Source organism: Salvia hispanica, chromosome 6 (genome assembly GCF_023119035.1).
Source record: "Salvia hispanica cultivar TCC Black 2014 chromosome 6, UniMelb_Shisp_WGS_1.0, whole genome shotgun sequence".
Taxonomy (NCBI): Eukaryota; Viridiplantae; Streptophyta; class Magnoliopsida; order Lamiales; family Lamiaceae; genus Salvia; species Salvia hispanica.
The window spans coordinates 38,873,638-38,901,017 of NC_062970.1; the positions used below are offsets into that span (position 1 = coordinate 38,873,638).

General features: G+C 33.5%; 3 protein-coding genes and 1 long non-coding RNA gene across 15 annotated transcripts; all 4 read left to right on the plus strand.

Moving 5' to 3' along the window:
- The first annotated feature begins 250 nt into the window (after positions 1–250).
- Positions 251–6,443, plus strand: LOC125192389. 10 transcript variants are annotated; one of them, XR_007171383.1, is made up of 7 exons: positions 251–364; positions 1,944–2,032; positions 2,645–2,871; positions 3,040–3,214; positions 4,031–4,301; positions 4,441–4,605; positions 6,231–6,443. It is a non-coding gene; the product is annotated as an uncharacterized LOC125192389 (long non-coding RNA). The 10 variants fall into 10 exon arrangements; XR_007171381.1 differs by having other exon boundaries at positions 3,040–4,301; XR_007171384.1 differs by having other exon boundaries at positions 2,780–2,871; positions 3,040–4,301.
- Positions 6,444–7,903: 1,460 nt separating this feature from the next.
- On the plus strand, positions 7,904–9,467 carry LOC125192224 (blue copper protein-like). Its single transcript, XM_048089739.1, has 2 exons — positions 7,904–8,115; positions 9,065–9,467. The coding sequence occupies exons 1-2, from the start codon at positions 7,935–7,937 to the stop codon at positions 9,370–9,372; spliced, it is 489 nt and encodes a 162-aa protein (XP_047945696.1). The 5' UTR covers positions 7,904–7,934; the 3' UTR covers positions 9,373–9,467.
- A 3,969-nt stretch (positions 9,468–13,436) lies between these two features.
- Positions 13,437–17,444, plus strand: LOC125196603 (ELMO domain-containing protein C-like). 3 transcript variants are annotated; one of them, XM_048095188.1, is made up of 10 exons: positions 13,437–13,613; positions 13,703–13,914; positions 14,709–14,803; positions 15,331–15,399; positions 15,517–15,632; positions 15,712–15,766; positions 15,919–16,039; positions 16,464–16,511; positions 16,659–16,753; positions 16,981–17,444. In XM_048095188.1, exons 2-10 carry the CDS (start codon positions 13,833–13,835, stop codon positions 17,080–17,082), a joined length of 783 nt encoding a protein of 260 aa, XP_047951145.1. In that variant the 5' UTR covers positions 13,437–13,613; positions 13,703–13,832; the 3' UTR covers positions 17,083–17,444. The 3 variants fall into 3 exon arrangements, with proteins under 3 accessions (XP_047951145.1, XP_047951146.1, XP_047951147.1); XM_048095189.1 differs by having other exon boundaries at positions 15,931–16,039; XM_048095190.1 differs by lacking the exon at positions 15,331–15,399.
- A 2,661-nt stretch (positions 17,445–20,105) lies between these two features.
- On the plus strand, positions 20,106–27,039 carry LOC125195307. Its single transcript, XM_048093476.1, has 9 exons — positions 20,106–20,111; positions 20,174–20,260; positions 20,321–20,402; positions 20,553–20,663; positions 20,723–20,752; positions 23,200–23,246; positions 25,168–25,332; positions 26,202–26,575; positions 26,739–27,039. The coding sequence occupies exons 1-9, from the start codon at positions 20,106–20,108 to the stop codon at positions 26,779–26,781; spliced, it is 945 nt and encodes a 314-aa protein (XP_047949433.1). The 3' UTR covers positions 26,782–27,039.
- The last annotated feature ends 341 nt before the right edge of the window (positions 27,040–27,380 follow it).

Below are 27,380 nucleotides of genomic sequence, written 5' to 3' on the forward strand. Positions count from 1 at the left end.
AGAGATAAGAGACATAAGAGAGAGCGTTAAGTTTTGCTACAAATTAAAATGACTCGATAATCTTGATACTTAAAAATAGAAAAACAACCAAACGTTGGAAGTAGTTTAATGATGTTACTCTACAATGTGGAGTGTTTTGAAACAAAGAAGTGGGCCCAAAATATTTAGCGAGGTAGGCTTTTGTGCGAACTGGCCCATCCAGTAAGTAGGCCCAGCCCAGAAAATTAAAATATCGCATTATTCAGTTGCTCAGAAAATGGCCGGAAAGGAGATGAAACAAGCTCTTACCGATGGCGGAAAAGAGGAAGAAATTGCCTCAGCTTCGACGACGACAGAAGGGGACCATCGCCGGCGCAAAAATTTGGTTAGTACTCATCTTTAAATGCTTAAATCCGATGAGCTGTATAGTTAGGAGTGCCGATAATATATGGTTTTCATTCAATTCTCATGTTAGTCTGTAATGTGCAAATGAAATAGTTGTAAATGCAAGAAGATTGGAAGTTTTTATCTGTGCTTAAATTTCGTAATTATATGCCATTCGGTGTATGAGGTTTTCGTTTCGGATCAATTATGTGATAATGTTTTTTTTTTTTTTTTTTTTTTTTTTATAAATATTTTCAATGCGAATAAATGAATTGTAACATGAGATTCAATGTACGGTGGTTTTGGTTGGTGTCAATATTCGTAGCCGCTGGTATCATACCAGGCTTCGAATTATGCTTTCGGTGGATGTAATTTGGTGCACATATTGTTAAACTCAACCTCAGCTCGACAATAAGAATGGAGCTCAGCTCGAGATTTAGTTTACCAAAGAAATTCAAGGTTCACGAGCTTAATCTAACTCTGACACACTTTGAAAATATATATCTAACCTTTAAATACATGTCATTTGTTGAACAATTATAATATTTCCTAAAACAATAACTTTCCTTCAACATTTAATTGAGCTTATTAGTATATATATGAGCCTACTCCAGCTAATGGGGTGAGTAGTTTCAAGCTTAAGTTTGACTCACTTATGCTAATGAGCTTCCAGATTGAAATACGAGTAGCTGGCGAATAACTAGACTTATTTACAACCTTGCTTTCCCTTAAAAAATTTACCGTTGGACAACGATAAATTTCATATTAGAGGCAGGTCACCTCCGAATTCAGTGCACACTCTCAAGTTTCCAAATGTGACTTATACATATATAGAGAGAAAAATATAGTGTTAAGTTTTGATTTTCTGCCACCATACTTGCAAAATGCAAAGGGTGATGATATGAGCCTTCAAATTGTTTGGAAATATTTTCACCCTTTAGGTACTAAAGCATGCAAGGTGAAAGATTGCGAGAAAGAACAACATTACAGTTACAGTTGCAGGTTGTGTAATTGTTAAAAACCGACGTGGAATTTGTCGTGTCATTGTGTTCCTTGTACGTATATTATGCATGCATATGAATCGAATAACTTTTAATTTCCTTACGCGTTCAATACATGGCGTGAAATATCGTGTCATGTTGACTGGCAGACGTCATATATGTAGGCGATAATATTTGATGGGCAAATAAATATGATTGTGCGCTGATGAAATATAAGAAAAATGGCTGAGGGGAAGGATTAATTTGTGTTTTGAAATCAAGCTCGCATTTATTCGGTACTCATTATAGAGGCTTGTCTTTGTCTGGTAGATTGTAGCACAATTGTATAATCTAAAATTTTGTTCATGTCCTTTTGGTAGATATTTATTCAATAAATATTAACTTATTTCTTTGACTTTTTTGTTTTTACTTTTTGCTTTATTCAACTCCTAAATAGTCCACAACTGAATCCTTGTGATTATGTAGAATAATATGAACAATAGTTTATGTGCACATATCATGATGTCATTCTAAGCATTCAATGAATTAGATGTACAGCATATGTTCCCCTAACCTAGTAAGAATGGTTATTTATCGCAGATTGTTTTTATATTGCCGAAGTTAAACAGATTATTGGGATCAATTTCATGGAGACAACTGACGAAATGTCCAGTTCTTAAACTCTAAAGGTTGATGGTTTGTTTTGCTATGATATCACACATTTTCTTTGTATGGACATATGTCTGGTATAGTTTTGTTTATGTCTCAAAAAAAAACTCACTGAGACTGTTCAAGCTTAGGAATGAGATTCATTGTGCAACAAAGTAGATTCTGGAAGGTTGAATAATAGATTAAATAAATATGCATTCTAAGATTGTCTTTTCTAATCTTTATTCATCGCGAAGGAGCAGAATGAAAAAAGGAAAGCAACTAAAAATAAATCTAACTACATGGGAATTCTTTAAACTTAGAATACTAATTAGCAACTATTGATTGCCCTGTAACGAAAGTTTCGTAACAGGGCAATAGGTGCAAGTATTTTGTATTATTTATTGTATCATTAAAAGGTTTCCTTTGTAAACATAGGTGGATGTTGAAAAATGATTACATATGATGCTGGATAATTTTAAAAAGGATATCAAAATGCGTGCATTATTAATTTATTATCTATATCTTTCTAGCATGACAGGAATATAAATATCTAGGCATATCACTGAATACTTGGCTTCTCTTTTTACTTTTATTCTAAGAACTTTTGCAAACCTCAGTGCCACCCATTGATATCTTGATGTACTTTCCAGTTTTTGAAATCAGAATCATCCTGAAGAATGACAGATCAAGCTGAAAGGAACATCTGAAAATCATACTAGCACTCATTTTGCTTCAGAAACACTGTCTGAATTTTGTTTCAATGTGTCTATGTATCTTCCTTCTAGGATGTCATTATCTGAAAGGAACTTCAGAAAATCTTCAAAGCTGCCTTCTTTGTAGGACGATGGATGTCCCTCATCCACTAGGTCTGGAGCAGGTGCTATTTTTTTGTTTATTGCCAGACTGTGAAGGCTAGCAATTGAAAGACGCTTTTTCTCTGAATTCAAAGTTGCTCGATGAACAATACTTTTATATCGGCCATTGCTTAGCACTTCCATTTGATCTCCCAACTGTACCACTAATGCTTCATTGATTACTGGAACAGGCTGCCATTTCTCATTGTTGCCCATCACTTCTAGACCCTCTTGATTTTGGAGGATGATTGTTAACAATCCATAATCCGAGTGCCGGGGGAGGCCCAGAGCTAATTTTGGTTCTGGGCAAGCAGGGTAGCAATTCACGGCTAAGACTTGGGAGCCTTGCTCCACATCATTCTGCAAGTAGTCTGATCGTAGACCCAAACTCTCAAATATTATCTGCATTAGCTTTGTATGCAAAAGAAGCACAGCCTTGGCATAGTTTCCCATTTTCTTCCTACAAAATCAATTCATACTCTTTGAGTTCCACCTTTTATGTTTTGACTTGGGATAGTGATGATAAGGCAAAATAAGAATGTCAGTATAGGAGTATATTTTATTGAACGTGGCATATTATGTTATACGACTAGTTATTAGTTGTGCAAGGACTGAATCGTGTTGCTTACTTGTAAGTTGGAGGCTCTGATGGCCACAAGTCGATCCAAGTTGAAATTGGGTTGGCGTAGTGTTTGATGAAGTCTCTCCAATATTGAACTTTATCCTTGACTTGATTTAAACTTGTCCCGTACCTTACAGGTTCATGAACATTAGTTGAGGCAAGCCGCATCTTTGTGTCATTTGGCATCTCAAAGAAATCTTCTGCAACATCTAGAGCCTCATCCGTTAATGAAACATGAATTCCATGATTGATCACCTGCAGGGGATAAAAGAATTTTTTAGCACATATTCTTAGAATAGAGTGGTTAAACTGTGCATGATGTGCTATAAGTCAAACTGCTTTTTAGTTGACTGCTCTTGCAATGAGAAGCCATTATAAGTACCACGGAAGATGGAATTCTTTAGTGAATTTGCCTAAACTGCTTCAGGATCACACTTTGTTTTACTTTCTTCACTAGCAATGCACTCTCATTATTGATGTTAAACCATGCAATGCACTCTCATTACTTATTAGGAATTTTACACTGTTAGTTATGGCCTAAAATCTGTTTTGTCGTTCAGGTGGCTTTTATGCAATTATATGTGATTATTAACATACCTGAAAACCTCCGAATTCCTTGCAAGCCACTTGCACTTGTTCAGTCACCTGTGATTGAAGAACTGGGTTCTCGAAAGAGGAGAGATCTATGACTGGCAAAGCACTGAAGGAGGAAGGTGGCGTCAGCTCAAGGGTAGGGCGATCCGCTGGAGGAAGAATGTAGCTCTCAGGAACAGTGCTTATACCCATTTGTGCAAGTGTCATTGTGCTTGTGAAATACTGATCATCTGTGGGGTGAGTATTATCTGCCATGGTAAGCCTATGTTCTTTTTTTAGTGTTCGAATAGGTAAGTTGATGAAACACAGGCAGCTTTTCCTATTTATACGGTGCAGAATTTTTACTAATACAAATATTCATCTTTAATTTGGACAGTTACATTGAATGTAGGAAGCATTTATGTGCTCATGCCAATGAGTAGATCACTTGCCGTTAGAATTGATATTTTGTTTCATTCAAAGGTGGAGAGAGAGAGAGAGAGACAAAAGGATGGCTGTCACCACTTCTTCCACTTGGATATTTTATTACGCGGGAAATAAGGTAAGACTTTACAGAGTCAAATACACCCCTGCTCTCGTTTAACTTGAACATGAGCACGCCTTAATAATAGTATATGTGGTTAGATACATACTCTCGTTAATAGAAGTCATTTAATTGTTCGAATTGTGAAAATTTGAGTAAACTTTTATAGTATGTTAGTTTTATAATGAAATGAGAGAAATTAGTGAATGGCATGCTAAGCTATTTATTATATACTATATAATATAAGTGAAATAAAACTTTTATTAACGGATTGGTCAAAATGACAAAATGAAACTTTTATAGGCAGAAGAAGGGGTATGTTTTTGGTTTTTTTTTTTTTACCGAATTTGAGTAATGTTTGGTTATATTTTGTGATTGTTGTATCTACTATATTTGCATAATATAGTGCTTGCTAGGATATTTGGCTAGATGTATTTTTTATAAATAAATTTGGGGTCGTTTTTTTTTGTAGTTCACGTGGAGTGATGGTCATTTCATTTCAAATAATGTGATAACGCTGATGTCGTAATTTACTTTGTTATTTCGGGAGATGCTCTGTTTTGGGGCCTTAGTAGTATCCTTGGAAATTGCTTTGCTCTTGGTTGAAAAAGGCAACTATAGTGACGTTAAATTTGATTCCTATTTTTGCGTTTTGGAAAATGAAATAAAAACCATGCATTTTGAATTGGATTTGGACCTGGTGGGCTGATAAGTTGCATTGAGCCTTGAGGTGAGTGGATAAAAGTTTTAGTCAGTGCTGCTGACGCCATGAACGAGAAACCAGATCTGGATTACTGGATATGGTTTTGGAATTTTTAGAATAAAAATAATGTGAATTTTTTAGAATAAAAGTAATGTGGCCTTTATAACATCCACAACCATGGCCTCAATTCCCCGCCACGTCACCGTATTTTCTGATTCAGGCTACAACTCCCACAATTCTGAGCCCTTTTCATGCCTCTCCCCGTGCCATAAACATTAAATTGCATTATTCAGTAATCAGTACTATTAATTACTAGTAGTATTTTAAATGTAAAATTGAAAACGATGAAAAAATATAACACAGAAAATTCATTCGGATATTAAAAATTACTCAATTCGTCCCATAAATTTTGTCACAGTTTGACTGGACAATAATTTTAAGAAATGTAATGAAAAGTGAGTTGAAAAAGTTGGTAGGATGGGGGGGGGTCATACATTTAAAGTACTCTCTCCGTTCCATGTTAATAGAGTCATTTTTCTATTTTGGTAAGTTCCAAGTTAATTGAGTTATTTCTATTTTTGGCAAAAAGTTCATCTCCCTTTTACTTTATTCTCTCTTCATCTCTCTTACTTTCTTCTCTCTTACTTTTTTCACCATCCATTTAACACATTGTTCTTAAACTCACGCCCCTCCATCCATGTCTCCTGCACCCCAATTGCGGCGCGGCATCCGTAACCATGCCATGGCTGTGGATGTCCTTATAAACCTTTTTTTATAGTTTCTACTTGCCTGCCAATTTTGGACATGATATGAAAATTACATAAACATATTAATTTTGTCAGGTTATTAAATAGTGTTGTTATTGTGTTCATGTCATGTGCATGCCTATATGTCGTTAACGTGTAAGCACGATAACCATTCGAAACACATGATTTTCCAGCTTAGCAACACACCAACAAAAGGGAAAGGAGGAGAAAAATTACTATACCAATATTACGTTTGGTTGAGTGCATACAAATGAGATGATGCATAAACAGTTCGTTAGTGACTTTTTGAATGTTTGTAAATTGTATCTGCCAATTGAAGGGTTGTAACAGGAAATTGTTTGTGTCCAAACCGTTTGATCTTTTTATGATTCAGTGTGCGAATTTTCACAAAATAACAAAATAGTACTCCATCTCAAATTATACAACCTGAATGAGAAATGGGTTCATGACTCCCTAGATGCTAGTTATATGGATTTTAACGCTGACATATTGAAGAATGATGTGGAAACATAGTAGTAACAATTATCTACTAGTAAAATAAAACTTTGATACTTTAAATTTATATACTCATCATTTCTATAAAATTTTCTAATAGCTACTTCTACTGTCCCCTTTTAGGAGTCTTATTTCTTTTCGGTACAGATTTTATGAAATGTTAAAAAAAGCGAATGAACAAAAGTTAGTGGAATATAAGTCTCATTTGTATATATTAATTTTAAATGAATTGTGAGTAAATTGCGTCAGTGGAATATGAGATAATATTACTATTTATAGTAAAAATAAACTGAGATTTTTATTCGCGGTGGAGTAAAATGGGAAAATAGGCCAGACTACTAATAGTAGACGGATGGAGTATAATTTTATCGTGCGAAAGTTTAAAGTAAATGCTACATGTTATTTTTGTAAACCATAAACCATAAACCATTTTTTCGGTTATGTGTGAAAATACGTGTATATACGAAAAACGTAAGGTGTATGTTGAAATATAATTAAACCGTCTATTTCTACCGATTTCAGCCCAATTATTAAGCTTTTTTGGTTCCGCTAGGGAACTTATAAGTAGGATACAATAGCTTATAGGGTAACTTATATTCACAATTTGAAACAACAGCTTATAAGTCGCTGGAACTTATCAAAATCATTTCAAATAAAAAAATCAACGGACAAACACAGAAATACACATAAATATTGCTTCTCCTCTAGAAAAACAACAGAAAACAAAATTCATGAAGATTATATTTTTCAACAACCTTGAGACAGTCAACCAATTCGTAGTGGATGAAGTACACAAACATAGAAATTAAACAAAATGAATTTTGTATGTTGCATGCATACCTTGCTCATTTATCCCCAAAAGTAAATACATATTTTCTCATATAGTATGATCAAACATTCATGTGATTCGAATTCACTCACCTAATATGCACTTAAATATAGTCGGATTGAGAAAATTATTTTGGGGGCAAAAGGATAAAATAAACAAATTATACTATGTGAAACTTGAGTTCGACGCTCGACTATTATACCTTTTTATTGATGTCAAAATAAATAGAAAAACTGTACATAAATTTAAATATTAAATAAGATATTAATTTAGGGTTACTCTTTTTTATAAAATTTATATATATGGTACTCATCCATGCATATATAGCTTTCTTTAAAAAAATATAAAAATAAATTAAGAGACTAAGTGCGAAATATTAGAGTAATATGATTATCATGTACGGCTTAATAAGAATACATTGTTCCTCAATTATTCTATTTCACTTCTCTCTGTCTATATATAGCACATTTGAGCTCTGAAAACAGTAATATTCATCACATTATAATACTGCTAGTACTTAAACATACTAAAGAAAGATATATATAGTAATAAAATGAAAATGGGTAGAGCCATTGCCCTCCTCTTTGTGGTTGTGATATCTCTAGCGGCAGCGCAGCGGCCGACACCGGACCAGCCGGTGTCGCACTTCGTCGGCGACGCTCACGGCTGGGATACCGGTATCAACTACGTCAAGTGGTCAAAGGACCAACTCTTTTATGTTGGTGACTTCCTTGGTATCATCCATAATCTCTACTTCAATATTCTATAAAAGTGAAAAAAAAAATCATTTAGTATGTGCACATAAATTAATTTGTTTTCATATATAGACGCTATCTCACAACAAATTATTATTAATATAATATGTCAGATCATATTATTATTCATATATCAATTATTACTACTTCTTTATATCTCAACCATATCTATTCAAATTGAGCGATAATATACATGTTTTTAATACGTATTCCTGTATTTTCTTGATATTATAGATAAATTAACGCGTTTAATCACTTAAAATTATGGCTGCTGTGAATCTTGTTTTTTGCAAATTCTTTTCTTTTAATCATCAATCAATATCCAATAGTGTTATTTTAATTAGTTGGAGTAATTTATTGGGATAATGGTAATTGAAATTATGAGGTTTGGTCAAATTCTAGTATGCCTCATATTGATCTTTGAAAATGGAATATTTAACTTACGAAGTTTCAATTTTCTCAATCATCATATTCATGCACAAAATGTTAATAGTGATGTTCAAAACAAAGTGTACGTTCTATTAAACTATATATGTTTTTTTTTTATATTAATTTATTTTCTTATTTATTAAACTATTATTGTTTTTAACATCAAAAAAAAAAAAACGTTGAATTATGCATGGATGAGAGACAATTGAAAAATAATAAAATTTTACGATAAGTAATATTTCAATTTCAAAAAGCATGGGACAACGTACCAAAATTTAGATCAAACTTAATGAATTTTTTTTTAATTCCTGATCAAACTTCATTATTTAATATCGATCCAGGCATTTAAGTTCCTAATGAAGATGTTTTTCTATTTAAATGGTTTGTCTCTCATATTTATTTATTTAACAATGTAAAATGTTATATTTCCAAAATCTCTATTTTTAGAAACTGTGGTAGTAGATTTTAAATGAGAAAACGAGTTGGTTTTGGTGTTCAGTGTTCAAATACTGGGCCATTACCCATGCCGTGGACGAAGTAAGGGCAGATGACTACAAAAACTGCCTCACTGACAACATCATCAGCTCCGACCAAACCAGCCCCACCAACTTCTCCCTCGTCATCCCCGGCATCCGCTACTTCATCTGCCCCAAGTCCGACCACTGCAGCCAGGGGATGAAACTAGCCATCAACGTCGTCGATCCCAACACCACCAAAGGCAGTGCCCCCGCTAGAGTTGGCGGCGGGAAGACCTTCATGCTTGCTTTGTCTATTGTTGTTGGAGCCATGTTGGGAGTCAGGATCTAAGGCCTAAGGCACTTCACTTTAACTTGTTGTTGAGGTTATATTTAGTAGTACTATATTTATGCTTGCATGAATGATAGTAGTATGTGCTAAGATTGTGTGACAATCTTTGTTCCTTTTTTTATTTAATACTACTAGTAGTATTATTTGCTTCTAAAAAGAGACCAAGTTTTTTATAATTTCCCTTTGAACTTGATGTTAGTTTGAACTTTTTAAGTGGGAGTAGTAAACACATATTTCAAAATTGATTAGAAAGGGTCAAATGTGTTGCCCTCTTCTAGTTGTGCAGAATTTGTGGACCACCCAGTCACACACATATTTAGATATTGATTTTAGTCATTTTACATTTAAGTTTAACTATTACTCCAACTTCAAAAGTAATTCAATTATAAAATCCTCAAACTTTTGCTGTCTCATTATTATTTGATGTGGGGTTTAAGTTGTTTCTGATTTGGCATACAATTACTAAAAGTTGGACCTGAAAATTAAGATGTTTCCTCAAGGGTGAACCAGACCTGTATCATCAATCAATTTATGCATACAATTTATTTTTGCCTGCATGTCTCGATCCCTATCTCTATTTCAATAATATATGATCCTTCCGAAACTGAAAACCATGACCATTCAACTATATATATATATTCTCGAACCCCCTAAAAATATCCTGAAACGCAAAACCAAAAATAAAAATGAAAATGAAGAAGGGTAATTAATTATGGGCTTCCATTAATATCCAATTTTTCTTAAATAAATTGTCCAAAAACGATATACGCCATGCATCTTCTTACCTGTAAAGCGATAAATTGAATGGTCTTAAATTAAGGCAATTATGAGTTCGAAATCAAGTTATCGACCATTTAGGTATTATGAACTTATTATAAGCACATTGTTCGTCGTTCATCTAATAATTCGGTTACAATGTTTCTTTTTAATACCGTTGAAACCCCAATTGAATGAATCTATACCTATATAATATATCCATAGCGTATTTGCACTTCAAAACACGTAAAACAAAACAAACAGTGGCCAAAACGTTTAATTAGGTCGAACGTTTTGTCCACGTCTTACAAACCGACTGTCACATTATCACATAATTCGTCGTAAAAGAGAATGATGAGATGATTGTGAAAAACTCAAAGGTCATGTTTGGTTGTCAGACATCTGTCTGGGAAAGTAATCTGATTCCTTAAATTTTAAATTCCTGCGTTTGTTTCAGTTTTTAATCAAACTGGGAAAGTAATCAGAATCCGAGAACAAGAAAAGTTAGTACAACTTTCCAGGATTCTGAATCCTAACTTTTCTTATGTATTCTTTTTCCCAGTTTTAGGATTCCTACATATTTAAGCAATATAGTATAGTTTTATTAATAATAATAATAATGATAATAATAATAATAAAGTAATAATAGTAATAATAATAATAATAATAATAATAATAATTACAATGTTTTTAAAATAATTTAAAATTATAAATCATACTTAATTTCACTATAATAAAAAAAACTGTGATTAAAATTATCATAATTATAACTTATTTTGTAATAATTCATAATAATAATAATATTTTATTAAATAATTAAAATATAATTAAATAATATAAATCTTATAATAAATAATAACTATTTTATTTTATAAATTAACAATTAATCAATAAAGTCATAGTGCAATTTTAATTTATAAAATTTATTCAATTATAATATTCGTAAATATTATAATTATACTATAATAATTATTATATTTATTGTTATAATAAATGAGTACTGTAATACTCCATGTAACTATAATCATAATTATATTATTATAGATTATGATGGATAATCCATATTTAAACTATCCATCGTAATAATAAATATAATAATATAATAATTATTATTATTTGTAATTAATAATTTAATAAAAAAATTACAATATTATTCTTTGCATAAATAAAATAATAATAAGTATGTTTTTAGTTTGGTGTTTAAATTAAATATAAATTTAAAATCTTGATATTTTCTAAACACGGGAAAGTAAAGTTACTAGGAATCATATTCCCGAGATTCATTTTCCCAGGAATCATTTTCCTCGCCAACTTTATTTCCCGACAGCCAAACATATGGCCAAAGTTCATAGTTTTTTTTTTCAGACTTTTGAAAAAGATGGAACACGCTAGAATTCAAAATCCATTTTTATTATAGATTATAAAAAAAAATCACTAAAAGTACTAACCACTAATAATTTAATTTCGTCATATTTTGGGGTCCAACAATCTATGAGAAGCTATTCATTATTAGATCAATCAAAATATAATACACTTATATATTATTTCCTCCGTCCACGAAAATTTGTCTCATTTTTTCATTTTCGTCTGTCCCCCAAAATTTGTCCCCTTTTACTTTTACCATTTTTGGTAGTGGACCACATATTCCACTAATTCATTCCTACTCACATTTTATTATAAAACTAATACTCTCTCTGTCCCAATAAATATGAAACGTTTGCTTTTCGACACATGATTTTATGTAGTATTGTTTTATGAGTTAAAGAAGAGAGAGTAAAGTAAGAGAGAGAGAGAGAAAAGTAGAGATAAAGTTATTTCTATTTTAATAAATGTTTCATTTTTAATGGGACAACCCAAAAATGAAAACGTTTCATTTCTAGTGGACAGAGGGAGTATATAAAAGTAGGACCCACAATCCACTAACTTTTTCAACTCATTTTCCATTACATTTCTTAAAACCTGTGATCAAATCGGGACGAAATTTCATGGACAGAGGGAGTATATACTATATATAAGCAGTATAAGGGACACAACCTATTTTATGATTAATTTTTATTTTATCAGGTCTCTATATGTAATCAATCCATCCAAACATAGACAAATCACCCTAGATGTAGAAGATAAAAGGGCACACAACATATGTAATGATGTACTTACTACTTATTGCTCGAATCACATGTACATAAATCAAACCATGCGTGTTATGACATGGAGCACTATCAAATTTGAGTAGACTTGGATGATAATACATTCCACACAAGTACTAGTCTACATTTTTGCGAGTGCATGTGTGTGTAGGGTCTAATTTTTTACTACTACTAATAATTTAGGTGTAACACATCATGACAAGTCCCTCAACATACCATGTGGCGGATTGACTATTTTAACTACACTTTCAAGTATTATCCAATAAATTAAATTAATCCATTACAAATTGAAATATATATGGAATATATATGAAATCTTTCATATATGTATGTCATGCATATGGGAATAATATATACTAGCATATATTGCTCAACTAGAGAGCATATGATATCATAAGCATATAAGTATTGCTCAACTACATAGCATAATGATATCATATGTGAATTACAAGACTCTATGTCTCTATCTATATGGTAGTAAAATGACTAAAATCAAGTTAATCTCATTAGCATGATAATATAATGACAATATATTTTTTCTCCTTTTTTCCAACTATTTTATACTCCATGTGACCAGGTATTCCTATTTAATTGCGATGTACTAGTACTATATTAAGTTATACTAGCATGAAACAGAAATGACTATCTGAGCAGTCTGCAGGCCCACTATCATTATTCTTTAATTATGAAATATGCATTAGGGAAAATGAAATTATTGAATCACGCCAAGTTAAGGTATTCAAAATTTCAAACAAATATGTTTGTGTGTTCAAAATTTTAGTCACATCGCAATGTATAGTTTCCATATTATGGTGCTGTAGGCAAAATATAAATATAGAATGAAGCAAAGTTAAAATACGAAAATCAATTTTTAGCGAGAGGTCGGAGATCAAATTTTATTTGTGCAATAGCAATACAATACATAGTTTTTACTTTAAATATACAATGGTCTCTAGGGATATGAATCGAATCAACCAAATATCGTCACATGTATTTTAAATATTCATCACCAATTATTTACTAATCCTATTATTTGGTTCCAAAAATAAAAAATTAGTAGCATTACTTTTTAAATATACCGAAGCCACAGTGACAGATGATTAAATTAATATAATGATATCTCTCAAACATACAGAGGCACAGCCCACCAAACTTAACAGAACTACACCAGCCAAAATCTCTAAAAAATAGTACACATATACTTCTAGAGAGAGAGAGAGAGAGATCTGCGCGCGAGTATATTTGAAGGACTGCAGAAGCTGATACAATCACAATCACAATCACAATCACTACAATATCAACACTACTCATAATATTTAATGCCAATAAACTGCAGAGGTTTTTTTGGTTTAAAATTGTTTTTTGTCCTTTGATTGGTGTATTGTAGATCTTCATCCTAACCAACCCACCTCTCTTTTACTTGATAGCTAACTGCATCGGCTAATCCGACTAGCTCTGTTCCACATTCAGTGTCAGTTTATCCAGATTTGAAAGTCTTATTGGTGGTCGAGTTGAAGCTGGTTTTGAGTATATTTTCCCGAGAATTTCAGCGGAGAAATGGATGACAGAGGAGGAGAAGGAGGATCGTTTGTGGCGGTGCGCCGAGGACTCCATCAAGGAACTGCCTGTCATTCTACTGGTACATTCCTCTTATCCTTTTCGCTCTTTCAATAATCTTTTTTTAATTTATTCCCTCTCTCTCTCTCTCTCTCACACACACACACACGCCTGTTTAGGTGGAGTATTTTACATAATCATGCGCAAAGCGTGAGGTTAATGCTTTTGGAAAATCTGGTATAGTTAATTCACAAAAAGCTACGATAGTTTTTTCTTTAAAATTTTACTGATTAGCAAAGCAATCTAGGAACTTCGTGCTTTCTCACGTTTATTTCTGTTTTGTTTTACAAAGCTTTTTTCATTCCGTGTGTTAAGAAACTGTATACAATGAATTTGCTGCTGGTTCTGTTTTCGTAGCTGATTTTGTATATTGAACTAAAGCTCTTTGGTTGTTGTGATTGCTTCAATAAGTTTGCTTGCTTTTTGTTTTTTTTACCACCCACTATCCTTCCACAGTAAAATAAGATACATGCATTATATATGGAGCTGCGTGTTATAAATAGGGTGGGCTTGAGTTTTGAATATTGATTACCAGGTAGAATCATCTATTTGTGCAGTGAGCAGTGTTATGTTTAGTGATATTAGATTTAGGACGCGGATGAGGATCTTACACTCGAGTCGGAATTATTTTAACTTATCTAAAAATCTATAAAACATTGGATCATCAAAGACATGGAGTACTTGAAAAATTGGTTGAAAGCTACCATTCTAGCATGTTCTTTACTTAGCATATCACATAAAATGGAATACATGAATATAGAAAATGTGTACATTTTCTCCTATTATTTTCTTTTATTACAGTTGAGGTTGTTGCAGGATCTTCTGCGTGGCTAGGCAGAGGCCTTTCGTGTGTTTGTGCTCAAAGAAGAGATTTTGAGGATCATCCATCATTTGAGTTGACGCCCGCACAGGTAATATATGGCTTGTTTGGAGTATTCAGTTCATTTTGTTATTCCTTTTAGGTGGGTGATGCTTTTACTCCCCATTAAAGCAATGTTTGCAAATCATTCAGCATATATTTCAACTTGTTTGATATCTACATTTCTCCGATAATGTCATGATGAGTCCACTTTGAATCATCGTATATCTAAATAAATCTGGTGTACTACAAAGAATGTGGCTAGCAATACATGTGCGTTTCTTGTTAGTTGTTACACTCTGGAATGCCTATTTTTCTTGGGTGGTCCTGCATATATTGCTATTGCTGGGACACCTAAAACATGTGGATTTTATATCAAGGTTACATGTTCATAGTGGTATTTTATAATGCTTTTCACTATCAAGTTCAACCCATGATTCGAACCTGCAACATGTGGATTTTATATCACGGCTACATGTACATAGTGGTATTTTATAGTAATGCTTTTCACTATCAAGTTCAATCCATGATTAGGACCTGTTTCAGTAGATCCTGATGTACTGTAACTGTATGTATCAGGAAGAATGTTTACACAGACTACAGAACCGGATAAATATTGGTTATGATAGTTCTAACCCTGAGCACCAGGTGTAGTTCATCATACTTCTAAGATGTTTATTCAAGTAACATCTGCAGGCCTTATTTAAAGCAGAAACAACCTTTTTAAGTAACTTCAGCATGTATATGTGCCTTTTTCTTTAATAGGAAGCTCTAAAGGCATTGTGGCATGCTGCCTTTCCCGAAGAGCAACTACACGGGTTAATGTCAGAACAGTGGAAGGAGATGGGTTGGCAGGGGAAAGATCCATCGACAGATTTTAGGTATTCCATCATTTTCATGGACCTTTGGGATTGCTTGAACCAAATTGGTCGTATAATGGCTTATAGCATATTATTTCAGGGGCGGTGGTTTCATATCGTTGGAAAATTTGTTATACTTTGCAAGGCACTTTCCTGTATGTTTTCTATTTCCATTGTCTATCTTGTTTTACCTGTCTGTGCATGCGTGCAAGGCATATTTATCACTTGTACTTTAGTGCATGATCTTCGGACTTTGTATGATACAGTATAATTTTTTTCTGGCAAAAGCTCACAATATTATTCACAGAAATCTTTTCAGGATCTTCTTCAGAAGAAAGAGGGTGATAGGGCAATGTGGGAATATCCCTTTGCCGTAGCTGGTGTCAATATCACATTCATGCTTATTCAGATGCTTGACTTTGAAGCAGGTAATTTGTTGGATGATTTGAGGCCAAATGGAAATCACTGAACCATAGAGTTCTTGTTCGACCAATTCTTCTGAAAATACTTGCCCCAAGTGATCTATATCCTCCAAATTCTTCCAGCCAATAATTCTTTCTTCTGATATTAAGATGCACCTCTCTGTATTCACCTGAAACTATTCTCAACCAGTCTGAACCTATGTTAGTCTCCGGAATTAAATGACAACACTTAACCTTAATTTGAGTATTTCTTTTTATTCCTTGTCAGCTTACAGTACTAGTTTGATGTAGTTCCCAGAGCCGCCTGAGCTATAATTTTTTATAAAGCACCCACTAAATTCTTGAATTTGTGCTCTTTACAGAAATTGTTAAACATTTGAGATGAGTTATCCTATTTGCTGGTCCTGTAATCTGTTTGTCATATTTGCAGTAAAGCCCAGAACACTTGTGGGAGCAACCTTTTTGAAGTTGCTTACAGGTAAATATTTCCATCCTAGCTCATATCTAATGCAAACACTGGCTAGCCAGGAAATGCCTTACTGATTAGATACGCATACTCCTTTTCAACTTGTTTGACGCTCCACATGTAGTTTCACTTTTTAATGATTTCATCTCATTCTGGCAGATAATGAATCAGCTTTCGACCTTCTGTATTGCATCGCGTTCAAGCTAATGGACCATAAATGGCTCGACATGCATGCTTCGTACATGGATTTCAACGTAAGTTTGTTTACTAATTTGTAAGAAACAACTTCTTCCCATAGGGTTCAGATAGGGAGGGGACTTCTATTGGTCATGCATAGTTTGAAAAATATAACCACGGGGTACTGATTATGTCTTCACTAAACTACTTGCACAGATACAATCTGAATCTTCTTCATTTAAACAAAGACTTGCATGTGTGTGTGTTTAAATATGTAACAATCCCTTTTTCATGATACTCTCAGACTGTGATGAAAGCTACTCGCCATCAGTTGGAGATGGAGCTTCTCCAAGAAGACATTGTACGCCTCGAGGACCTGCCCTCTTATAACCTTCTTAGTCGGTAACCTAGTATCCAACTTCCGTATTTTCTGAAGGTATGAGCCAGTATGTCCAATGCCAGGAATGCTATTTTGTTGGATAAAATCCCAATTTTGGTGCTTCCAACTAAATAGATTTGCTGATCAAATTGGAGCAGTGGCTTTTCGTATTGAGGGAAGGGGGGTAAAGGACTGTTAGCTAGAAAGTGATGCTAAAGCATGCTTATTAGTTATTAATGTTCTTCATATGTGCATCTATCTTTAGTGATAGAGATATATGAACCAAGTTTAGTGAAAGATGAATCCTTCAAAGTCAAATGATTTTGTACACCATCGTGCTCTATGGAAACTGCAGCTTTAGTTATTGAAACTGAATCTCTTTTGCATTATCTGTTCTGAGTCAAATCAAAGTTTGGTAGATCAAATATAGAATACAGAGACAAATGTAATGAGTTTCTTAGCATTCATCTGCGCAACTAAAATATCTAATCTATCTAATCTACTAGGACATGTCAATTACAATTAGACCATTTTTTGGTACGATGGAAATGAGATGAGGGTGGAATAGAATGAAGATATAACTAGAAAGAATATAGGAATGAAATGACAATTTATTAATGGTTCAAGACTATTTATGTAGTTTTATTTTATAATTTTATTAATGGTTTTCTTTTAAATTTCGTGGTACATATATGTCTTTGGATTCTACAAAGACATGATAAGGACAAATCTGTACACGAGACGATATGAAAATCATCGACACAACATGATAGCAGCACATTTTAAATTGTCTTGATAAAATTAATTATGTATGGAAATAATGAATATACAAATCATTTAAGCAATGGCACCAGTGGTCTAGTGGTAGAATAGTACCCTGCCACGGTACAGACCCGGGTTCGATTCCTGGATGGTGCATTTGCTGTGATGATTGACTTTAATGTGTGGTATTGGGTTACCCACTCCCTCTGATATTGTCTGAAGATATCCATGTCCTATCTGAGCATAAATTTTTTCTTGTAATGGTTTTATAATTCTAACCTGGGCTACTCAAGACTTTCAATTCCTTGATAACAGTTATCCAATGCTGCTATGCATGAATGCAGATTTTTAATGATTTCTAGTTTTTGACAGAATCACATGTTGTAGTTTTTGACAGAATCACGTGTTGTGCCTACTTCTTGTGTCTTCAACTGTCTTCATTCATCTTTTGTTCTGTCTTTGATCATCTTGTGTTGTGCTTAACACTACTAACATGCGTCACGACAAGATGTTGATGCATTGTCGACTCTGAGCCTAGTCATGAAATACATCATCTTCGTATGTGTGTTGCTCTTGTGTTTATGGTTCTCGTGTTTGTTCGTTGATTGGTGTGGGCATGAGCGTAGTTTTTGCCATATCATTTGCTTTTGTTGCCTCTTAGTTGTTGTGTTATTTAGACTACTTGTACATGTTCGTTTCCTTTGCTCGCCATCTATTAGTCTCTGAGCGTTTGTATTGCATCTATCGGTGGGCTAATTCTTATTGGATTGTGGGCTAATCAGACTAAAATTTTATTATTCATAAGTTATCTACCATAACTCTATAGTCTAATCGGCTGGCTAATTGGACTAAAAAGTTAACAATAAAATTAGAAGGTAAGTTTTTTTATTATTAAGAACCATATAAGCGTAATATATAAACATAATTAAAGATTTAAAAAGTATATGAGACAAAAATTCAAGGTTTAAAAATATATTTACAAAAATAAAATATTGCTCTATAAAGTGTGTAAGAAATAAATAATCGAATATACATTGATAATTTTTAGATTGACGTTCAGTTATCTAGATAAAATAGTTATAATAAGATAGGATAAGATTAAATATGAGATTATTTAAGAACAAGTATTGACTATTGAGACTATTATCACATGCTACTTATCTATGTATCTAAATTATGAAATAAATCTCATGGGTTATGAATCAAACATATACCTAACGAGATGAAATCTTGCAAACGATCACAATCTTCAAACTCTTCACATTGTAATTCAATTTGTTTTCAAACTTGATTAATCAATTCAATCTCACGATCTTCAAACTCTTCACATCTTAAAGAAGGTACTGTAATTCAATCTGTTTTACCATCTTAACTTGATTATTCAAATCAATCTCACAATCTTCAAATTCCGAGTCCGTGTGTCCAAGCACCACCATCGTAAATCAGGTTCAGAATACGAACATCAATAAATGGTATTGATCGAACATTATATGTATGCGTTGGTTGTAATTTATGAATACATTTGGAGAAAAAGGAAGGGATTTCATTTTGAGCTGCAAAAATAGGTTTTAGGCATCCGAATTTAGGCTTGAGAGAAATAGGAATGAAGAGCCAACCCCTTATTGCAATTCGGACTGACGACGACGACTTGTTCAACTCTTCCGATCGTAATAGAACTAGTTTTCTCATTTCTTCATCGCATTCCGAATTTCTGCATTGCATTTATTTGAAGATTAAGTCGGCATTACATGGACGGCATCTGCGCATATCATAACAGAACAGGATGGCAAGGAGCATGGTGCGGTTGGGCTCGATTTGTGCCCTCTTTTATGGTGCCTTTCGCCGCCGCTACTTTGTTATCAGAATCTTCCGATCCTGACTATGGCACTACCAGGAATAAATGTAACTTAGGTATCCCCATTTTTCGTGTCACGGAATCGTTATTTTGATTAATTGTCGCAATATTATTTATGTCTTAAAATCGTTTCCTTTGATCAATTGTTGCAGTAATTTGATAATTGTGTAGTGGAAGGAACGGTCTCTGGGCTAATATCTTTGAATGCAAAAGATTAACTGGTTTGAAAATGGGGGATTATAAGAACTTCAGAGGGCATACTTGAATTTGTGGGATTGTTAAGGCCGCGTGAAATCCGGGTTTAATGGATGCTTGAATTTGGTCATGCAAATGGCTTCCACTATACAACAGATTAAGAGTACCAAATTCATGCTTTTCCACATTAATTTTCTAGGTGTCGTGTGGATTAGATTGACAGCTTGCTGTAAAAAAGATGGAGGTATGTTTGGGTTTCGATGCTTTACTAAACTGCTAAACGTCAACATTTATTGGTCTGTGAAGCATAATGTGATGAACAAGTTCTTGGTTTTGGAGTCACACTGTAAATTTTGGGATTTTATTGATTGGGACTTGCTTCAAATTATACTGGTAACTTGTCAACTGATAACACTATAATGAAGCAGCTAAATGGACTCCTTCATGTTGCAGCCAGCAAGAAGGTACAAGAACTTTGCTTTCTTGATTGTGATTACACTGCTCATGAGCTGGATTAATGGTTCAGGCCAAGAATGTTACTTATAAGATTGCCAAGTCAGAGATCTCGAATAGATTAATGGTTCAGGCAGTAATGTCAAGAACCTAACAATCAAGAACCTGTGTGGTCATGAGAAATTTTGGGTTGTAGGCTGTTATAATTCTGATCTCATAATTTGTGTGCCAGGCTTGTTATTTCTCTGCAACATTGGACCACTCATGTTGCTTCACTGTGCTGATAAAGTCTCTTTGGATTATGTCTTAATCAGCCTTCTACATTTACATCATGGACATAAAGGTGAATACAAGAAACCACTTACTTAGGCATGGAAGTTGATCAGCCTTTATAATGAGAAGGCTTCGACTCTGTCCACTCTTGTTGCAAAGGTATGTGGACACTGCTTCGCTTCTCTTTGTACACAGTATATATTATTGGCCATAATTTTCAAAGTTTTATATAGAGGACACAACCAATGAGTTTCCATTTCTGTTTCGGTTTTGCTACTTGAGAGGGGGTACTACCATATCCAGAAGCATTTTAACTTTGATTAACAATAATATTCTTCTTATACTCGTAATTTCTATGATTGTGTTATATCTCGACTGGTGAGTTCTTCAATTATTTTGGTAACATCCTACCTAATAATAAATTTCAAATGCTTGGAAGATGTCTTTTGTGTTTGAATGACATTTGATAGTTTCTTTATATATTACTTTTTGGATTTGTCATTTTTTCCCAGAATAAACCCTGATATATTCAATTTTAACCATTGAGATTCTATGGCAGCAATAATCATCTCTAGGATCTGAAATATATGCAGAGGATTTTCTTTCTTCATTTAGTAAAGCACATTATTAGTGACATTGATATAAATAATCAGAATGGTTTATGGTCTCAGATGATTTGTTTGTTTTGATACTTGACTAGTATTTACCGATTAGATTAAAATGGAGTAGTGCAAGTGCTTTACTAACGAAATAATATGGTGTATTGGTTACATGCATGATACCACGTGTGTGTTATACATCTTGGTAGGGACTACCATGATCCATGTCGATTTTTTTTCTTTATTTCACACAATCCTGCTTTTTTAATTTATTTAGTTGGCGTATGCAATATTCTTTTCTGTAGTAACTTTTAGGTGAGGGGCTGTATCTGAGTTGTCATAATTTTCCTTCCTTGGACATATTAAATGAACGGAAAAACCTCATTACTGCCACCACTCAACTGGCTAAATTTTCTCCTCCGTCCCCTCTCTCCCCATTTAGGTTTTCTCGAGAAGGCGGAATAGTCTTTCCTTTTGTGGTGAGTGTCTTGTTGTTAAGATAAATATCTTATCGAATCATTTAATTGTACAAATAATTATGCATTTGCATCGAATTTAAGATTCCTTTGATTCAAACAATTTTGTGTTCAATATGAAATGTTATTTTTTTTATTGTTTATAAATTCATCACTACCTGAAACTTTATAATTCGTTGAATATTTGTGTTGTCAACCCGCATCTGTTATCGCTGCTCACATCAGGCTTGGATATGTATCTGCTTAATATTTCTTATCTGCATTTGGCAATTTGGTTGTCTATGTTGAGTTTGTTTGGGGAATTGTACTAATGGTATAACGGCAGTGTAATGCGATCAAGTTATAGAAATGTGAATATCATATGCTTCTCCCAAAAAACTTAATTGACACATATGAGAAAGTAAAGCATGTATTTTGTCTGAATTTTGTATTATCTCTGGCTGAGAAATTTTTACAGGACTTCTTTTCCTGGACTCAGTTCTTGCTAAGGGTATTTTTATTTTTTATCGTGAGTAGTAAACAAAAATCTTTTTGCTGAATACAGAAGCTCTTCTATTGTTTGCAGGGATAAGTGCACTATTTGCTGGATCTTGTAAACATCTTTGCTGCTGCATTTAACAAATGGGGTTTGCTCATAAAATTTTAAAATGTTCACAACCTGAGACTGAAAAAATCATTGAACATGACTGGCTAAGTAATCTGCCCAGTGATATCCTGTACCACATTCTATCATTTCTCAGCGTTACTGAAGCTACACAAACCAGTTTGCTGTCAAAAAAATGGAGATACATTCCGGATTCATTGCCATACTTAAACTTTGATTTTAGAGATTTCTGGAACCAGGAGCAATGCGTAGCTTTGAGTTATGATGAATGCATAATAAAATTTTGGTCAGTTTTCAAGTGGGCTTTCAGAATGAGAGATTTCTCACCCATCTTTAGATTGCGGCTCCACTGTGATTACTTTAATGCCTATCAGCTTCAGTCGCGTTTTTGTCTTTGTTTTGTGAGAAATGTCCAAGAAGTTAATATTTCTTCTGGATATGGAATCCGGCGGTGTCCAATTTATAGTTATCTACATGCTCATGTTGATGCATTCATACATAATGTGAATAGTCTGGTTAAGTACAAATATCCATTAGGGTTTTGGAATCTCAAAACCCTGAATTTGGTTGGAGTTCACTTTCCTGATGCTGATATAGCCAAGGAAGTGTTAAGTGATTGTGGTGTTCTTGAGAATTTATCTCTGGAACGTTGTTGTTTTCGGATTATAAAGTTTCTCAAGATTTCAGCCAAGAGGCTAAGGAATTTGAACTTTGTAAACGATGGTCCTCATTGGTGGGGACATATGTGTATGTTTCAGGGTAAACTGGAACTTCATACTCCTAACCTTGTATCTTTCTGCTATAGTGGGCCAGTGATACGTCTTTGTCAATACTCAGATATGTTTTTTTTGAAGAATGCATCGATTAAGCTTCGAAATCAAAATAAGTCAGGGAGCTTATCTGTAGACTTAGGTACAATATTTTCAGGAATTTGTCATGTGGAAGAGTTGTCAGTGTCACCAAATTTTGTCCTGGTATGTGTAAATTTAATGATATGCTAGTTATAAACTATTATTGCTCTGATTACTATCAAAATATTTATCTAATTTTTTATTTTATATGTTACTTATGTCATAATTGGACATTTTCATGCCATGTGATCTTTTCAGTTTTATGTGATCTTATTATTTGAGATAAATTTCGACAGTTTAATAATGTACCATTTAAAAATAAGAATGAAGGATTAATGTTGCAGCCTGCAGGTCATGTAATATGGATGTAAATTACATGTTAATGATCTTTTTGTGCAGCTTGAGTGACTGAACATTTTTTTAGTACTTATGATATCCATGATAAAAACTTCTTATTGAATGATTTTGGATTAATTTCATACCCACCATTATGTTCAATATGCTAGATATAAAGGGGATATATCTCATGGAATTCCATTACATGCAAATGTTAATTGTATTGGATGTGCTTCATGTATAGTGTTTTTAGTATCATGATTCCATGACAGTCATTGTCAACGTCACACATATATCTATTGAATTTCGGGTCATTTGCAGAAAGCTTGCAGTCCCCTGTTTGGTTACACACGTACACTTAGCATGCTTATATATAGGAATGCGATCTTTTGAGAGTTATTATTAAAATGAGAACTTAGAACCTATCTTGACGATTGGACTATAACACAGAAGGTGTAGATTTAATAATACAGAAATTTTTAGTAGATCGCAAGCAAAGGGTAGACTAGGGAGAAAAATTGTATGTGGTATTTAGTTAAAGCTAAGCACTTTCTCTTCTAAAAATTATCTCAAACTTTGAATTCATATCACTCTCCTTATTATTACAAAATATATCAAATTCAAGGTAATTTATTAAGAAATCTAATGACATTCTCATTGCATATGTTCAGATCAACCAATTTGATATATTTCCGAAAATCAGTAAAATACCATCATATCTATAGACTATAATATATCAATATTATATATGTAAATATAAGTCTAACTCACACACTATCAATATATGCCATAATGTCACAAACAACGATCAATATTAGTAGTATACGCATCTACATCAGTATATTATGTTTAGTACTCCCTCCGTCTCAGGTTAAGAGTAAGATTTAGTTATGGCACGGGTTTTAAGAAATTGGTGGAGTGTGTAATAAATGAAATGAGGTAGTGGTTGTTGAAATGTGTAATAATTGAAGTGAGGTAGTGGAAAGTGGGACCCTTTAGACTTTTTGTATGTTTAGAATTTTGTTTTGTTTTATTTTTATGAAAGTAATGGCATTTGAGTGTAAATTTGATTAATAATGAGGTTAAATTTTATGTCCAAATATGGTAGATTCTAAATGTGACTCTTAAATTGGGACGGACTTAAATGGCAAAATGTGACTCTTAAACTGGGACGGAGGGAGTATTAGTCTATGTCACACACAATATCGGTATACACATTGACATTTTTATTCCATATATTTAGGATATACCGTAACTACCTTAGCTAGTAAGCTTGTATAGGACAATGGTTCTTAGTTATTATTATATAAGGGTGTGGTTCTTTAGGGGATCACAAGTTCACAACCCTATTTATACATATACACCTATATATGGATTGGGTCGTAATTTGAATCCTCCATATGCTAGCACTGCATACAGAAGAAATTTTGAAATATCTAGAATCTCGGGTCTTCTGGGGATATTAAGCCTAAAGATTCTTGTGGGCTCCAGATTGCAAAAACTATTTAAGATCCCTGAGGGCAAAGTCTCTAAACTTACATACCTTATTTTTTGAAATGCCATCTATGGGGGTATGGTTGGATATGTTTAATGGCGTGTTTCACTTCCAGTGATGACCTATAAGTTGTCTACAAGTTGGTAATGGATATTGATATCTGTATTCTTGCTTGTCTACTTATAACTTATCATGTTCATTCTTCTTTGTTAGTACTTCTCTCCCGAATTCGGTGGATATGGTTGCAGATTCAGTCTTTTTGACAGTCTAAGGTGCTTGAAGATTGATATGAAAGGCATTGTGGACCATGTTGAGGGTCTGATAAAGTTACTCCAACATTCTCCAAATCTTGAAGCTCTATGCATCCAATTTATTCAGGTACATGCTAATAGTTAATGGTTTGGTATGAGAGGTTTTAGGATATTTGAAATGTTGATACTGTATGTTAACAGTTGGGTAGAGTTGAACATGGGGATGCCTTTTCACCAAATGGAAAAGGAAGGTAGATTTTAGTGTAGCACCTTCACTCAATCAAGTATTCAATGTTTCTTGACATCATTATCTGTATTCCTTTTCTCTAGTTTTAGCTCATGGGGGGAAATTAAAACATGTTGTAAGTTTTAATTAGTCGTGGATTATATTCTTTGCCATTCTGAATTTTGATGGGACAAATTATCTGCTTGGTACTGTTTTTCATCAAGGTGACTGATTCCTTGCGCTTATTTGCTTACTTAGAACGGATTGTTTTTAAGAGGTAGGAATATGGACCCTGCCTCACCCATACAAGGGTTTAGTGTTACCAATAATAAGCTACATGGAATATTGTAAGATGATTGACAATTTCATGCGACATATACTTTAGTTTCAATTTATCTGATTGAAACCACTCGAGTTGTTGTTCAGGAACTGCCGTGTGCCTTCATTGCATGGTAAATTCTCTGAGCTCGCAATGCTGTTTAATTAGTACTACCACTGCACAACAAGTCTGTAACAAACTGTTGATATTTTTTTCGCCCACTATTTATTGAATGAATTTGTGATCCGGTTCATATAGAACCTTTTAATCGATTATGCTATCAAAACTCTCTTATATATACAGGTATAATGATCTTGTTCTTTTATAGAAAAGGGATAGGTTTAAACTTATACTGGATCTTGTTTCTATGAAAATATATTCGATATGTGCTACACCTTTTGAGCTCAAATCATTCTTTCACTATACTTATTCTGAAACTAATATGGTTCAGATGCTTCAGTCCTCGAGGATAAGCCATTGGATGTCCCGAGAAGTGGACGTCCCATGTTTGTCGCGCAACTTAAAAGAAATTGAGATTGTTGCGTGCCGTGATCCAGTAAACTTTACAGAACTTATCAAGTTCTTCCTTCAAAATGGAAAATCTCTAGAGAAGATAAACATCACTCAAAAGGAACAAAGACTGAATCTCGAGAGGTTTTATGCATTGAATGAAGTTCAGTTAGCGTCTGAAGCAGTTTCAGTGTCCATTGGTTCAGCCTCTGCTTGTGGAAGAAAGGAGTTGATTAAGCTTGTTTATGGGAAATGTGGTTTGAGCGTAGTGACAGAGACTGGTATATCGAAGATTAGATTAAGAAGAAGCATCAGGTACAGTTCTTCTTTGTTGTTAATAACTTGAAGAAGTATTAACTACTAAATTTTTCCATACCTAATTTGAAACTGTAGTGATAGAGATTATGCTGTGTGGAAATAATCCCCCTGACATGTTATGGTCACAAAATTGACATCTGCTCTCTATTCCTATCGACAGAATTGCAGCAAAGAAATCTGCTCGCTTGGTGAGAGGAAAATGAGGTGTACGTCCATGAATGTTGCGATATAGACATCCAGAGAAACATCATGAGTAGAGTTTCTTCTAATTGCTCCTCTGTATCATCAAAACAAAAACTAGCTATTAATAAGGTCACATTATTATTTATAGCTTATGATTATATTAAACCTTTTGGATATTCTGTCGCCATCTAGACTCGAGCACGAGCTATCTTGGCGTGTTTGTGTTATTGTATTTGTTAAGCAGTGTTGTTTATAATTGATGGGTATTGTTGGCATTACTATGTGTGTCGTATTCTTGCTGCTCTATTATATTTCTCACCTTTTGATTATCTTGAGTTTAAGTTTTAATCTTTTATTTAATTTTGGTGAAAATGAATGCACATGTCTTGCAATCTCTGCTATGTCTTTATGGTATGATAGGTGAAGTAGATGTTGAGCAAGAAAATTCAATAAATAAATAACATGCCCGGCTTCCCATATGCAAATAAAATTAATCGTGAGAAAGATGAAAGTGACAAATTTTTGTTCATCTTGCTTCATTAATAAGGACTATAACCTATTTGAGCAATGTCAAGAAATCAGTTATATCAGGCAAGCAAATCTTACTATTCGAGATTCG